The sequence below is a fragment of the Pezoporus flaviventris genome, unplaced genomic scaffold (assembly GCF_033815535.1).
Source record: "Pezoporus flaviventris isolate CSIRO_AGI_PZ_B2104156 unplaced genomic scaffold, CSIRO_AGI_Pfla_v1 ptg000007l, whole genome shotgun sequence".
Lineage (NCBI taxonomy): Eukaryota > Metazoa > Chordata > Aves > Psittaciformes > Psittacidae > Pezoporus > Pezoporus flaviventris.
This window is the reverse complement of record NW_026892555.1, coordinates 60,596,329-60,609,814: the sequence shown is the minus strand read 5'-3', so window position 1 is coordinate 60,609,814 and position 13,486 is coordinate 60,596,329. Positions and strand designations below refer to the sequence as shown.

General features: G+C 38.2%; 1 protein-coding gene across 2 annotated transcripts in view; it reads left to right on the top strand.

Moving 5' to 3' along the window:
* Positions 1-13,486, top strand: part of MBP (myelin basic protein) — a 110,892-nt gene that overhangs the window by 44,358 nt on the left and 53,048 nt on the right. For both annotated transcript variants that reach the window (XM_061448935.1, XM_061448934.1), the window contains exon 3: positions 12,004-12,094. In XM_061448935.1, coding sequence (XP_061304919.1) covers positions 12,004-12,094 — 91 coding nt within the window. The remainder of the gene's footprint in view (positions 1-12,003; positions 12,095-13,486) is intronic.

The window sequence follows — 13,486 nt, the reverse complement described above, 5'->3', positions numbered from 1 at the left end:
CACTCTGCCAACATTTGCATAAACGTTAATCAGATTGCAGTTGATCAAATGTAAGTATCCATATCTTCATATTACAGCCTGGGCTGCATTATGGAGTGTAGTGTGCTTCCAGAGGAGGGCACCAAAATCTCAAGGTGGCAGTGGAACTAGTATAGCAAACCACTTCGAGGCCTGGTTGGTAGCCAGAACTTGGTGAGGTCAGGCTCTGAATTATGGCCTTTACAAGGATTAGAAGCCCCAGTGATATCAGGTGCTCTCATTGGGTTTAAAATATGTGATTATTGAAGTGCATTTATCTCCCAGTTGCATAAACATTCTGATACTACTGCTGCTGAATGAAACAATGCATCCTCTGTTTTCTTGTAGCTTCCTTCTTGCTTTAGAGGACATTCATATACCAGTTATAAGGGCAGCTAATGAAATCAGCCTCTGCCATTCATTAACAACAGTAGCTCTTCAGGGTTTGGGGTTTTTCTGTTGATGTTGTTTTCCCCTTCACAGTGGTCAGTACACTTTGAATGCCAATTTAGACATTTTAAACACAGGCTGAACAGTTCCCTGAAAATAAACAGTTAAAATGTCATCTTTCTGTACATTTTTGGGTAAACAACATTTATATAATTTATTCCAAGATGTTTTGCCTCTGAGACTTTGTTATTCCCTTCTGAGATGGGAAAGTTCAGCCGCTGATCATGCAGGTTAGTATTTCAGCTTGCTAGCTTTGTCCATGTGTTACAATGGTCCATTTTTCTTCTGATCATATTGGTGCAATTGTAGCTCTGCGCAGCAGTTTTTGTGAGAGTGCCTCTGTGTTGACTTAAAGCATGGAGGAAAGCATTGTTCTCTTGTTTTGATTTTAGAAAACAAAATAACAGAATAAGGAGCAAAATAAGGGGAAGAAGTATCTGTTTTTACACAAATCATCAACATGAAGGCTGTTACACAAAGGTGGCTGACAAAATTTCTCTTTGAAGGCCATCACCTTTGTGAAAAAAGAGGCAGGCTTTAATGGTGAGAGCCTCTTGCTTGGAGTCTTTGGAATTGCAGTTCTCAGTATTAGCAGTGCCACAAAATTGCTTCTGGAGAAGCCATCAAAGAAGAAAATACCAATTTTTATGTAATGTCAGATTTCCTGTGTCCTTAGCATTCTTGCATAGTGAGTGATCTGTGTGCATACTGAATGGGTACTTGCTGAAGGCTGGAGAGAGTGTATATGATGTCTGAAGAGGAATTGGCTTCCTAATGATTTTTAAATTGCCTTCTCTCTGAAAATGCTAATAAAGAACCATGATCTTTTTTAGTGCATGTGACCATTATGAAAGGGAAACTATCATCCCAGTAAGGGTCTGCTCATCTGTTCTTGATAACAGATGCAGAAGTCAAAGCAAGTGGTGAATGGGAGCAGTTTCTATCTGTGTTACAGACATTGCCGTGGAATTTTTTCCTTATTTGAGTGCATTATTTTTGGATAACTTTTTGAGATTCTCCTGGCTTGTGTTGTATTGCTGTAGTGTTAATTCGGTATATTGGTTTGTGTTATTTATTGTGTATTTTATAACAGTCTTTGTGGTTCAGTTTAGACAGTTTTTTGGAGAATGACTGACTGCTAGAATATTGCAGAAATCAGTTAAATCTTTACATTTTGCATTTTGTGGTTGGTAAGGTAACTATGGTGAGAAAGGGGTCCTTGTGATTTTGCTCAAGGCATTTGAAGACAAGCACAAGTTGATTATAAGAAGTGTTCTGAAATCACTGTCTTAAAAAAAAGTCTAGGATGGCCTTTTATTCTAAGCATGAAGGTATTTCTGTATGTTTGAGGTATTTGTGCTCTAGTAAGTAATTTTTTTTATGTATCATTGATGACTATCTACTATCAGCATTTGCATTATACTTGAAAGATTTACAGTAGCCTGCTGAAAGGAAAGCCAGCCAAATTTCAGCCCATTGTTGGTCATGAGGTGAGCAAATCCCTGGGATGGTACTGTGGCTTTCTGAAAAGGTGGTGTTCCTGCTGTGATTTTTTTCATGTTAAAATTTAGCATAGAGTTTTCTGTTGGTTTCTTCTAATTGTCTTGTGTGAGAATTGAAATTGCTGAGAGTAAATGGACAAAGTCATAATAAAATTGTGTTTTAAAATGTGGCTTAGTAGTTCCAGAGAAATATGGTTGAGTCTGTATTTACTGGATTCCTTTGAAGGAGGGGGAAATCTTTTATGCTACAAAAGTATGGACGTGTTTTGCAGGAGCCGTTATTGGTGAAACATTTCATTTTACTGCGTTGCAGCTTTCTGATTTACTGGGGCAGGGAAAGATGGTACTTTATGTTACGGCTTTCCTTTGTAATTTTTTGCAGTACTGTATTCATGTAACTGCTGCCATAAATCTGACTTTGCTTCTATGTCAAAGAAAAACACAATGAATGCTGACATAATTATTCTAAAAATCTACTTATGCTGGCTGTTATTTTGGAGTACAGTCTGCCTGTATATCTTCTTTTAAGAAATAGTTAATGATGAATGGGTTTAAATCCAAGTTCTTAAAACCAAGTTCTTAACAACATATTTTGTTGTTAGAAAAGTGGGAGAGCTCAATAGTTTATTTTTTTTTAATCTGGTTTAGTTCAAGATTTGCAAAGGGGACTAACATTTCCAAGAACCTTCTTTTAATGTCTTTGGTGAGGTATGGCCAGGGAGGGAACTTTTGTTTTTTAAGCATGCTGAGGTCACTTAATATTGTTCTAAAAACTAACATAGCATGCCTATCAAGCATGGTTATACGGCTCAGGGATTGAGGAACAAGGGCATAGAGGCCAAGGGTTTTCTTCTTGATCCTTGTGGTAGGGGTGTAGGGCTTGAGAAGTGGATGGATGATGGAAGTCAACAACTGGTTGCACAACTGATGTTGACAGCAGGCATTTGGCATTTACAACCACATTTGTTGTAAACCCTCTTTGGGTATCGAGAACTATGCAGAAAAGACTGAATCTGCCTGGCCAAGTCAATTTAATATTGGTCTATTTAAAACAAACACAGATGTAGTAACACTCTTGTCATGCTGTTACATAGATGGCAATTTTCTGTCTTGGGTGGATAAATGGGAGTATTTATATGAAAGTTTCATGCTTCATGACTGGTGGTGAGTTTGTGGCAGCTTCCCCTTCAAGCAAATGTTACATGGCAAACCTTGTTTCTCCCATTAAAACCGGGGGGAATCTGTGTGGTGGGTTGGATTGGAGAGCCAATCTGGTTCAGTTCTCTCCCAGTCGCTCCCCTCCCATTGTTAAGAAAGATTACTTGTAGCCCTTCTCCCACCCATTGTCCAGCTCCTTGAGGGCCCAACAAGTGTTGGGAGCAGCCCAGCTTGAGGGGATGATGAAGGGGAAGGACAGATGCTTAGGGTATGAGGCAAGGCTGGGGCCATGGAAAATGCATGTTAATGAGGAGCTCAAATGTCTGGGTTAAAATACGATGCTGCTTTTCAAAGACTAAGACATCTTCCCCCCCCCCCCCGATTTTGTACAAGATTTCCTAATAGTTTGATAATTTTCTCATATCGTGGTACAGAAACAAATGCATTGGTCAGCACTGTGGTCAAAATTTCCTACAGGTCTTGCAGGTAAATGTAATATTTTTTAATATTGGGCATTTTGTGTGTAAAATTTTTCTTAGTTTTGGCCTGGAAATACGCTTCACAAGGCTAGAGACTCCCAAGTGAACATGGTCTTCCTTCTGAATCAGTGTGTTGGAAAAATTATCTTCCAAAATTAACTGCTCTGTGTTAAATTTAATCTTTTAATTCTTGGCAAGTGAGTGTGAATTTTGCTTTTTAAGTGCTTTAAGTATTTTGGTAGATTTTAGGGAGTTGCAGGGATATAATTTTAGAAATAAAGTGCTTTTACATAGCAGCTTGTGATCTTTGTTTCCTCATGAGCAAAAAGTTTCAAGTGAAAATCGAATGCAGGAAGTTGAAAGTCCATTCTTGATGCACAGTGGCAATCCGTTCAGGGTGTGTTTCCTACTCGTTAAACAAAAAGGGAATTTGGATTAGCCTAATGCATGACTGGGAGTAGAATGGTGAGAAAGTCCCTTATAGTTGTCTACCCTTTTTAGCCTTTTTTTTTTTTCTTTTTTTTTTGGTGGTACTCTTTTAACATAGAGCAAGCACTAAAAAAAAAATACTTCTGTTATTAAGAAAAGTCAGTTTTCAGCCACCTATAGAAACAGCCCAGACATATATGCTGGTGTATTTATTTTGCACGCTGAAGGACTCATTTTTGCATGTGATGGAATTAAGAATAAAATACCAGAAGTGAAATTCTGCCTTCCCTGCAGTCTGGTTTGCTGTGGAGGAACTGGGCAGAGCTGTCATGTCAGGTGCTGGGTCTCTTCTCTGTATGTTTTGTTGTCCCACTTGTGTTTCAGCTCTTTGTAGCCCACACAGTCACGTGAGTTCCACTTTGCTTCTACAGGCCTGCAGGGTCAACAATTTATATTGAGAAGGGAAACCTTACCTGTTTTCTCTTAACAAAGGTAATGCTGGCTGCAGAAGCAGGATGTCAGCTGTGTTGGGTTTTTGTCAAAAATACCTGTCCACTGTCACTCGGAGTACTGCAAAAGCCAGAAGGTTTTCACAGCAGGGAGCCCAGAAACGATGTCTTGTTGCTGATAAGGTGGAGGTTGGTTTATTGCTAATGGTATTGTATCATTCTTAGGCATGACATTTTTCCAGTGAATATTTCTGAGATGCTCTGTAGTAACTTTCATTTTATAACATATTTTACTCATTACCTTCTAGGTAATGGAATGAAGAAAATAATATTTAACTGAATATTTAGGGGTTTTACTCTACAACACTAAATATCTTTTTGTTCCTTGGCCACTGCAGGCATCCCTTAATGTGATGAAGCAGATTTAGACATTGTTTGGTGGGATTTTTTTGTTTGGTTGGGTTTTTTTTGTTTGGTTGGGTTTTGTGGGGGGGATTAGGGGAGTATGGGTCTGTGTGATTTTGTTTGTTTGTAAGCCTCCATAAGCAGCAGGCAGATGCAGCGTCATACAGCCAGTGGTTGGTGGGAGTCTGGGAAAGGGCTGTAGTCTCTCCTCTGAGTATCACGACATCAGGTAACTTCTGCACTAGATCATGGTTTGGAATGGTGAAGTCTCCAAAACATGCTCCTTTGTGGCCAGCTATTCTATGTTGCCCACAGGGAAGTGTTTGAAGTACTCTCTCAGTGCCTTTGCTTCTTTTGCTTTTCAGTGCTGCTTTATAGAAGTGCACACATGGGGCTGTGCACCCTGCAGAAATCCTCACTGTGTTGCTTTGAGGCATGTTTGTAGTGCTGCTGAGTGCCATGCTGTACCACTGCACTGTGCTCCCCATAGAGAACTGCCATCTCATTTACCTCTCTTATGGTTAAAATCAACAAGGGGCAAGTCAACAGGTTTACTGCCACAGACAGTCCTGTATAGCCCCCCCAGGAGAATTCAAGGCTGAGGATCTCTAGTTATTTGAGCAGTGGCAAGTGTTTTGCATTTTATTCATTTAAATTAATTCAAAACAAACCCAAACCTGTGATATTAGAAGTTCAGTGTACAAGGTTGAAAAGGAATTTTTGCCTAAAAGAAGTCCAGGATACTTGCAGTACTCTCTCCCTGACCAGTGGATTATTTTTTCACTTTTTTTATTGGTCACTGTTTTTGTTTTTTTCCCCATTTTCCCCCTTTGTTCCATTATTCTGTAACTAGTTGCTAGTTTTTGCATCTCTGCTGTGTCTTAGCATAGATCAAGTATTCAGATGTTTAGATATCATCAGATATCTATATGAATTCTTTTCAGATTTTATCAGTATGCTAGAATATAGCATGGTTTCATTAGCAGAAGGAAGCAGGATTACTTTAATACACTCATTACCCTTCAGAAAGACCTTAGGTGATGCATTTGAAAATTGCTAGTCTGCTGGGGTTGGGTACTGCCGTTGTTCAATCTATTTATGAAGCCCTTAAGGAAATGCACTGAGAGTCAAGGCTGCAGCATCAGTGTTGTTTTTATGACATAAACCATATCCTTTTCTTAAAATAAATAAGAAAAAAAAAGTGAAATGTTTATACTTGTTCAGCATGTGGCTAAATGAGTGCTCAAAGGAAAGTAAATTAGCAAACAGTCTAGATAGGATAAAGGCAATGAGCAGACTGTGAAAGCACCACTATTGATAGCTATCACTCTTCAGGTTATGCTGAAAATCTATTTCCACACCTTTTGTAAAAGAGATTTGATGTTGATGTCCAAAGTGACTATATTTGGTTTCGCTCATCAAGTGTTGTCACAGTTCCTGTTCGATTCATGAGGACAAGAGTTGCATCCAACAGTATGCCTGCCAGATGCTGTTTGCAGTGACACTATAGAAGAGCTGTCTGGGTTTAAAGGAGGGAGCACATGTGCTTTAATAACATTAGTTTCAGGTCAGGTGTTCTGGAGGCTGTCAAAACTCACTGTGTTCCCAAGTGCGATTTTAGATCCTTACATTGATCTTCACAGATTTGTATTGTGTGTGCCGCTGCCCTGCTTTGTACAGCTGATATGGTGGTTGCTGTGCTCTGTAGGGTGGGATTGGTAGAGGAAATAGCAAGTCATGGCTCTGTCCATACTTGTCTGAATTTTATGTGATTCATATTCAGGTTTCTTGTGTACAGTTTCAGGATTAATGTGAACAGAGTGAACAACACATGGCAGGATTCTAGCTTCAAGTTGAAAATGTTGACCTGCAGCATATTTTTGTGTCTTGTTTTGCAAATTCCTTGCTGTTTTATGAGAATTCAAGATTCTGGCAGTGTCCTAAGAGTACCTGCAGATAACTCCTCACTCACATGGCTCTTCCTCTCCCTCTGCCCCTGTGTATAGGGTACATGAATTTGGGTTTGTTGATTTGTTTGGGTTTTTTTTCAGTTCATGATTCTTGATTCTTACACATGGTTGTCTGTCCTGGTTTTTATTTTGTTTTGTTTCCCAAATGAACTCTGTCATTTTGGCACCTTGCTCCCAAATACAATTAACCTCTGCCAGTGGTATGGACACAGTAACATAATCACTTGTTTCCTACCTGTTGAATGCTTGAACCTCCCTCCTCAGCATTGTGAGAGTAAGTTATGGACTAGTAAAAGCTGATTAGTGGCATATGCTGGAACCATTGGTTGTCTTTGTGTTATGTTCTGAGCTGAAGATATTTTGGTTCAGTTATAAAACACGTAAACCCCACTGTGGTCAGAAATCTTTTCTCAAAATGAAACAGAATTGCTATAAAGGCAAGATGTCCTGTGTATTAACCCAGTATTTAAGAACTTCTCCACAAACAAGAACAGTTTTAAAGTGCCCTTCATAAATGGAGGGAAGTATGTAACAAAATAGTGTGGAACTTATAATGGGGAATGTAGCAAATTTTTGAGTTGGAATTCAGTGTTTTTTTACTGCAATTCCTCAGTGTCTTAAGGTTTTAAAATAGATTGAATGCTTTTCTTCAAAGACCTGGATATTATGTTTGAGGCATCGCAACCATTTTTCAAAGGACCTTTGCTTGCCTTGGGGGTTAGTGATGAGATCCTTTTGTTTGAAACTTCTTTTGAAATTATCTGTCAGTGACATTAGCAGCAACTGTACCATTGATGCTGAGAGGAGCAGAAAACTATCCTTGGAAAACTCCAGGCCTCTCTCTTTCCATCACTCTATCATTTATTTTTTTTAGCCATTCTTTTGCCTTAAGTAAAATTTTGACACATGCACAGGAACATAATAATTACTCTATATAGAAGTTATGGAGTGGATGATATTTTGAGTGTTGCGTTTTAGAAGCTGAATCTGTGTAAGTGAAAATTAAACTGAGAATGTGAGGTATACCTGAAAAACAGATATAATGATTGCGATTAGCTTGCTATTTAAAAGTTATTTTATTTGTCTGAAAATTGATGGGAAAAATTGAATCCTTTTCATAACTGATGGGAATGAAAGAATGAACTAACATAGCATTTTCAAGAGCTTGAAGCTGTAGAGATAACATGAGCCCAGTTTCAGTCTGGCATAACCCTGTTCTGAATGATGGTAATAGTCTTGCCTGGGAGTAGGAATTAGCCAGTATGGCATTGTTAAAATTCGCCATTTATGTTCTGTGCAAGAAGCCTGGTGCTTGCTAGTATGTGTATGGGTTTCTGTATTAATAGGCTTGGAAAATCTCCAGTTAAGAAGAATTAACAAGTGAGTTTAGAAAGATGTTTGAACAAAGTAATGCAGGTACAAGAGGTACCTGCTCATCCAAAGAGGGTTGACTGCCATTGCATGAATTGTTGCTGCTAATAAGGGTTGTTCACAGCATCTCATCTGTTTGAGTTAAGCTGTGTGTGTAAAATTCCTTACAGTGAACAAGAGATAAAAACTTTGAAGCTGATGGAGGTCTATGAGAAGAAAATAGCAAGGAACATCTCCAGTTTTCATGAAAACAGCATTGTAGGTGCTTAATTTGCAGATGCAGAATACGGAAGTGAAAAGGAAATGGTTATTGTTAAGTATGACTTACAGCCTGTCCTGCCAATTGAAGCAGTATTTGGTATTTAGAGAAACGTTTATGCATTTGACAGACTTACATGGCTCTCAGTCATGTTACTGTCATATTTTTGAAGGAACACATATCCATGATTTAAAGATTTTTCTTATTTTTTTTTCCCCCTGGAACCTTGTGGAAGATCAGTTAGATCTGAGAAGAGATAACATGCAATGTCCTGAAGTTATACTGTAACTTGAACATCATACACGAGTTGTGAATAATAGATAAAAGGTAGCCTTGCATGATAGAATTTAGGTGAGTGTCAGTGCAGAAGTGGAAGGTGAGGCATGTTTTGCAGAGTTCTTCAGCCAGATCTGGTGTTGCGTGATCTCCTGCTATGGATACAGTTTAGATTATCAAGATTGCTGCTGCCTGCAGCAATTTACCCTTTTCCTGTTATTCCAAAATGGACATTTATTGCCAGTCAAATCTGATTTTATCCACTAGAAACTCTTGTCTGTCTTTTGAGGTGGTGTCTGGTTTTTTTATATTAATTTCCTAGCTGCAGCATAGAGGAAGAATAAAGTATTTTACCCTGTGTGTGTCTGTCACCCTCTGTCCCCTCCATTTCTGCTAGATGTTGAGGACTTAAGTGCAGGGAGTGAATGAGAATGAGAGAAGGAGCTGGAGAAATGGCTGTGCTATGACTTTTCGGGGGTGTGGGGGGAAAGGAAATTGCAATTGCAGTCTGTTTTCATTTGTGCCATTGAGATGGAGATAAACATTCTAGCTACATAATTAGAAAACAGAGTAAATTGTAAAGGGCAGGAATGAGAGCACAGACAATACAAATCTCTGCTTCACATTGGATTTCTTTAATTCTCTTTTTAGATATAACACTTCTGAATGATGGTTTTCTGAAGAGCAGTTTTAACTTTTCTGAAGTCATTGAGTAAAAGCTTTGTGGTTAAAGGAAAAGAAACAAGCTCTTCCTTACTAGTATGCAAAAATGGCAAGATAGTTAAAAAGCTGGCTTGGATACCCCAGAGTACAACTTTCCATTCCAAGTCTTGTATTTTCTTGGCGACATAGCTGCTTGAGTTCCAGTTTAACGCTTGTTTTTGTGGTGGTTGAGGAGATGCTTTCTGGAGAGAGAGAGAGAGGTTTTGTGAATTTAGGCCTAAGTAATATATATTTCCTGCTAAAATCAGGTGTAATTTGTAGTTCTGGGGAACTGATACTATAAAATAAACCTATTTTGTGCATCACTTCCAAAATTGCTCTGAGTGCACAGCCTGAAAGTAAGAGCTAGACAGAATTACGTTTACTGTGTTATGTACAAGCCACTTTTATTTTATAACCAACCATAAGCACTTTATAACTGTAGGTGAAGAATCCCTCCTGGCACAGCTCAGGCAGTGAAAGGGTAATGTGTTTTCACATTTTCTGTTAATTTATTGAAAGGATAGAGACGCATAAGAATTTTTTAGGGCACTAGAAAAAATAATTAAGCAGCAGGCTAAATCTTGTCTTTTAAAATGCTGATTTGTATTATTAGTATTAGTTTTAGAACATCTGGACCATTGACTGTTCTTTTGCAGTGATTTTTCTTGTATTGTTTTCGGTAATACGAATATTAGGAATGCCAGTTACAATGTGTCGTGTAAATTTTTTAGTGCAAATAATAAAGCAAAAGAAATCTTTTAAAAGTTTGTATTTTGTGAGAAGCCATGCCAAGTGGATTTACATCCAGCCATGAGCTGTCTTGTTTTAGGTTGATATATCGCACAACTTTCCTGTCAATGTCTTGGAGCTGGTACCTGTCAACACCAACATTGTGTCTTACCTGTGGAGCAGAGAGCACAGCTGCTGTGTAGTTCTTCCCAGTGATTTAACTCAAACCGAAATCTCTTATGGTTCAGTCTTTCTAATTTCCTTGACACTGCCAAAACTGTATTTTTAAAGTAAGAAGTGCAGATATCTCTCTAGTAAGAACTTGGAGTGGCAACTCGTTTCATAGACACCACTGAGTATCTGTTGGGTAGTGTTTTGTTGCTACTGCTCTTGATGCCTTGCAGCAGTTCACAGATTTTCAGCTTTTACCCAAAAGCATGAGGAACAGCAGAATCCTTTCTCTCATGCAGGTGTTTGTTCCTCTGAAGCACAGTTTCTCCTTCTTTCCTGTTCTGTTTTCTTTAATTCTTGTTTGCTGCTGTGTGACACCAGTAGGCTTCCTAAATTTTTCTTTCATTTTTTCCCGACGAAGCTTGCTGTCTTGCTTAAAAGTCTCTTGAGTTTACATGCCCTGTGTTTGTACTCCTGTGTTCTATAGGGAGGTGGACAGACTTAATCTACCTGCCTTCTTATATATGGTTATTAGTAAGGGAAATAAGAGACAGCTTATGGTTTGGAAGTATACTGCTATGTTTCTGAGGGCAGAACCAGTAGTTTTGATGGACATATTGTATAGCAGCATTTTCTAAACTAAGTCAGACTTTTTAAATTGTACAGAAGTGATTTCTCCAAAATTCCACACAAAGCCTTCTGAAGGACTGTCTACTTGAATAGAGCAGTATCTGTCCTGTAAAAAACATAGGCATACTAACTACATTTGTCTTTTTTCCTTCTTCAACTTGTAGTCCATTCTTTCCAATAATATTTAATGCATCAGCCACTTCATATCCATTGCTCAGTAGCTGACCGCATATGCAGTTTACTGTCTGCATTGCTGAAAGCTTTCATGTACGTTTCTCTTGAGTACCAAAGTAAAACATGAGTTATTTTTTCTTTATTAGCAATATAAATATTAAAAATTCAGTGTTTCAGAGGTTATATTTTCTTCAGTCTTTTCTAGCTAAAGAAGGAAATGCTTTGACTTTTGTCAGTTTATGTGCTGAAACTGTTGTATTATCTTTCGGCCCAGTCTAACACCAGGTAGCTAACTGACAGATTTGTTTCAGAAATAGATAACTGCGCTTTAAACAGTTAAGTGCATGAGTTGGTGTTAAAGACTTGAAGGTGGTTGCTCCTAAGCTCTCTCTAGCTCACTTACCTTTGCTCTGCAAGGAGAAATATTTGTGCAGTATCTCCTGATCTCTTGGTTCACTAAGTCAACAACGGAAGATGCCAATAGAAAGAAAATGAAATATGAGGAGGAAAGGTGGAAACTTACAAGTCTGTCATGGTTTTTAAGATCTTTCTCTTACTTAGATGTCTTCTCTAACCCTCAATTTTATGTCCTGTAGTTAAACGGACTCAAAAAAACACAAAAAACCAAACCCCCACAACTCTGTCTCTGAAAGTATTTTCCTTCAGTATTTTGTAAAACTACATATATGTAGTAAAGATACGAGGACCCTCTGTGTTAATGATTCCGTATTCATGAAGAACATAATGTGTGCATATTTAAGAAGTTTGAAGAATATTTCTGGTTGATAACTATAAAAGACCTAATCTGAAGCAACGCTTGCTTTACAGAATGCTGAAACCAAGGTGGAGGAATCAGCTAAAGAGAGTCCAAAAGCAGCCAGACTAACGCAGCAGTCTTCAGAGGATAACGAAGTATTTGGTGAGTTAACTCAGCTGCAAAACATTATCTGATCTGTAAGTTGAGAAAAGAAAATTCCCACAAAATCCTTGTGATCTACTTAATGTTTGTGTATAGCATTTGAGTGTGGGCTGTGCAGTTCCACAGAGACCTGAAAAGGTGGGGAAAGGACTAAGTAGAAAGTACAGAGGGACCAAAGATCTGAAACTAATACTATCTGTAGAAAGTTTTGCAGTTCATTATCACAGAGAAGAAAGGCTGAATCCAAGTGTTCAACAAAATTAAAGATGTATGAAGAAAGAGGGAAAATAAACTTTTGTTTGTCCACGATGGATAGAACAAGCAGTGAGTTCTTTAAATTCACTTGTACAAAAAAAAGATTTGAATAAATGCTGGGAAGGGAAATCCGAAAAGAAATATTAAAACAGTGGGATCATCTGGAAAGTGTGGAGATTTATTATTGTAGGCCTTTAAAAACAGATTAGACAAGTAACTGGCTAAACTGATGTAATGTAGTCCAGCTTGTGGCAGAAGAATAGACTAGGTGACCTTTGAGGATACTTCAAGGCCTAGATTTTTAGATGAGCTCCTCTTGGTGGTTTTCAGTGAATCCCTCTCTGCTTTCCCTGTAGGTTTTGCTGGTAGTTTTATTACTTGATCTCAAAACTGGTTTGCCTTTTCTTCTGCATTAAGATTTGGAAAAGAGACAGGGAAACCTTATTATTCCAACTTTATGTTGATTTTATGCTAATAGGACTTCAATAAAAAAGCAGTAGTCTAGCATTAATGCAGAAGAGGTGAAAGCAAGGCTGGAAGATTATCAGTGGGTGTAATATTTAGCTCCATTATGTTCTGGAGTGGAAACTCAAAATCTGCAGAAGTCATGTGGATTTTATTAAGTCTGACTAGCTTGAAAACTTTCGGATGAGTCAAATATTTTTTAATATACTAAGGAATTTTTTCTTTTGAGGTACAAAAAAGAATGGAGCATGAATAATTAAGTCTTTCTTACTCTACATGGAAACAATTCTGTGACCATTTAAAATGGTTTTGTTTAAAATCGGCTTTCCTCAGTGAGATAATGTAGTGTGATTGGCATATGAGTGTGTATTCCTGGTATGAATGCTTCCAGCGCTGATCACAGAATGCCAGTGTCTGAAGAATCCATAAGTGGACTTAAGAACTCGTTTTCAACTTTATTAATTCAGTGGTGAAGCTATTACCTCATTTCCTCCATATCTGCTCCACCAGCTACTCACAGTCGATCCAGTGTTAGTGGTTATAGAGCCCTGTGGCACTGTGTAATGTGCATCTCAAACTAATCTTTCTCAACTCAGATCTCTGGTTTTCTTTCAGTGGGAAGGATAGAGACAGCAAAGCAAAAAGATCTTCATCTGCCTCTCTCACAGCACA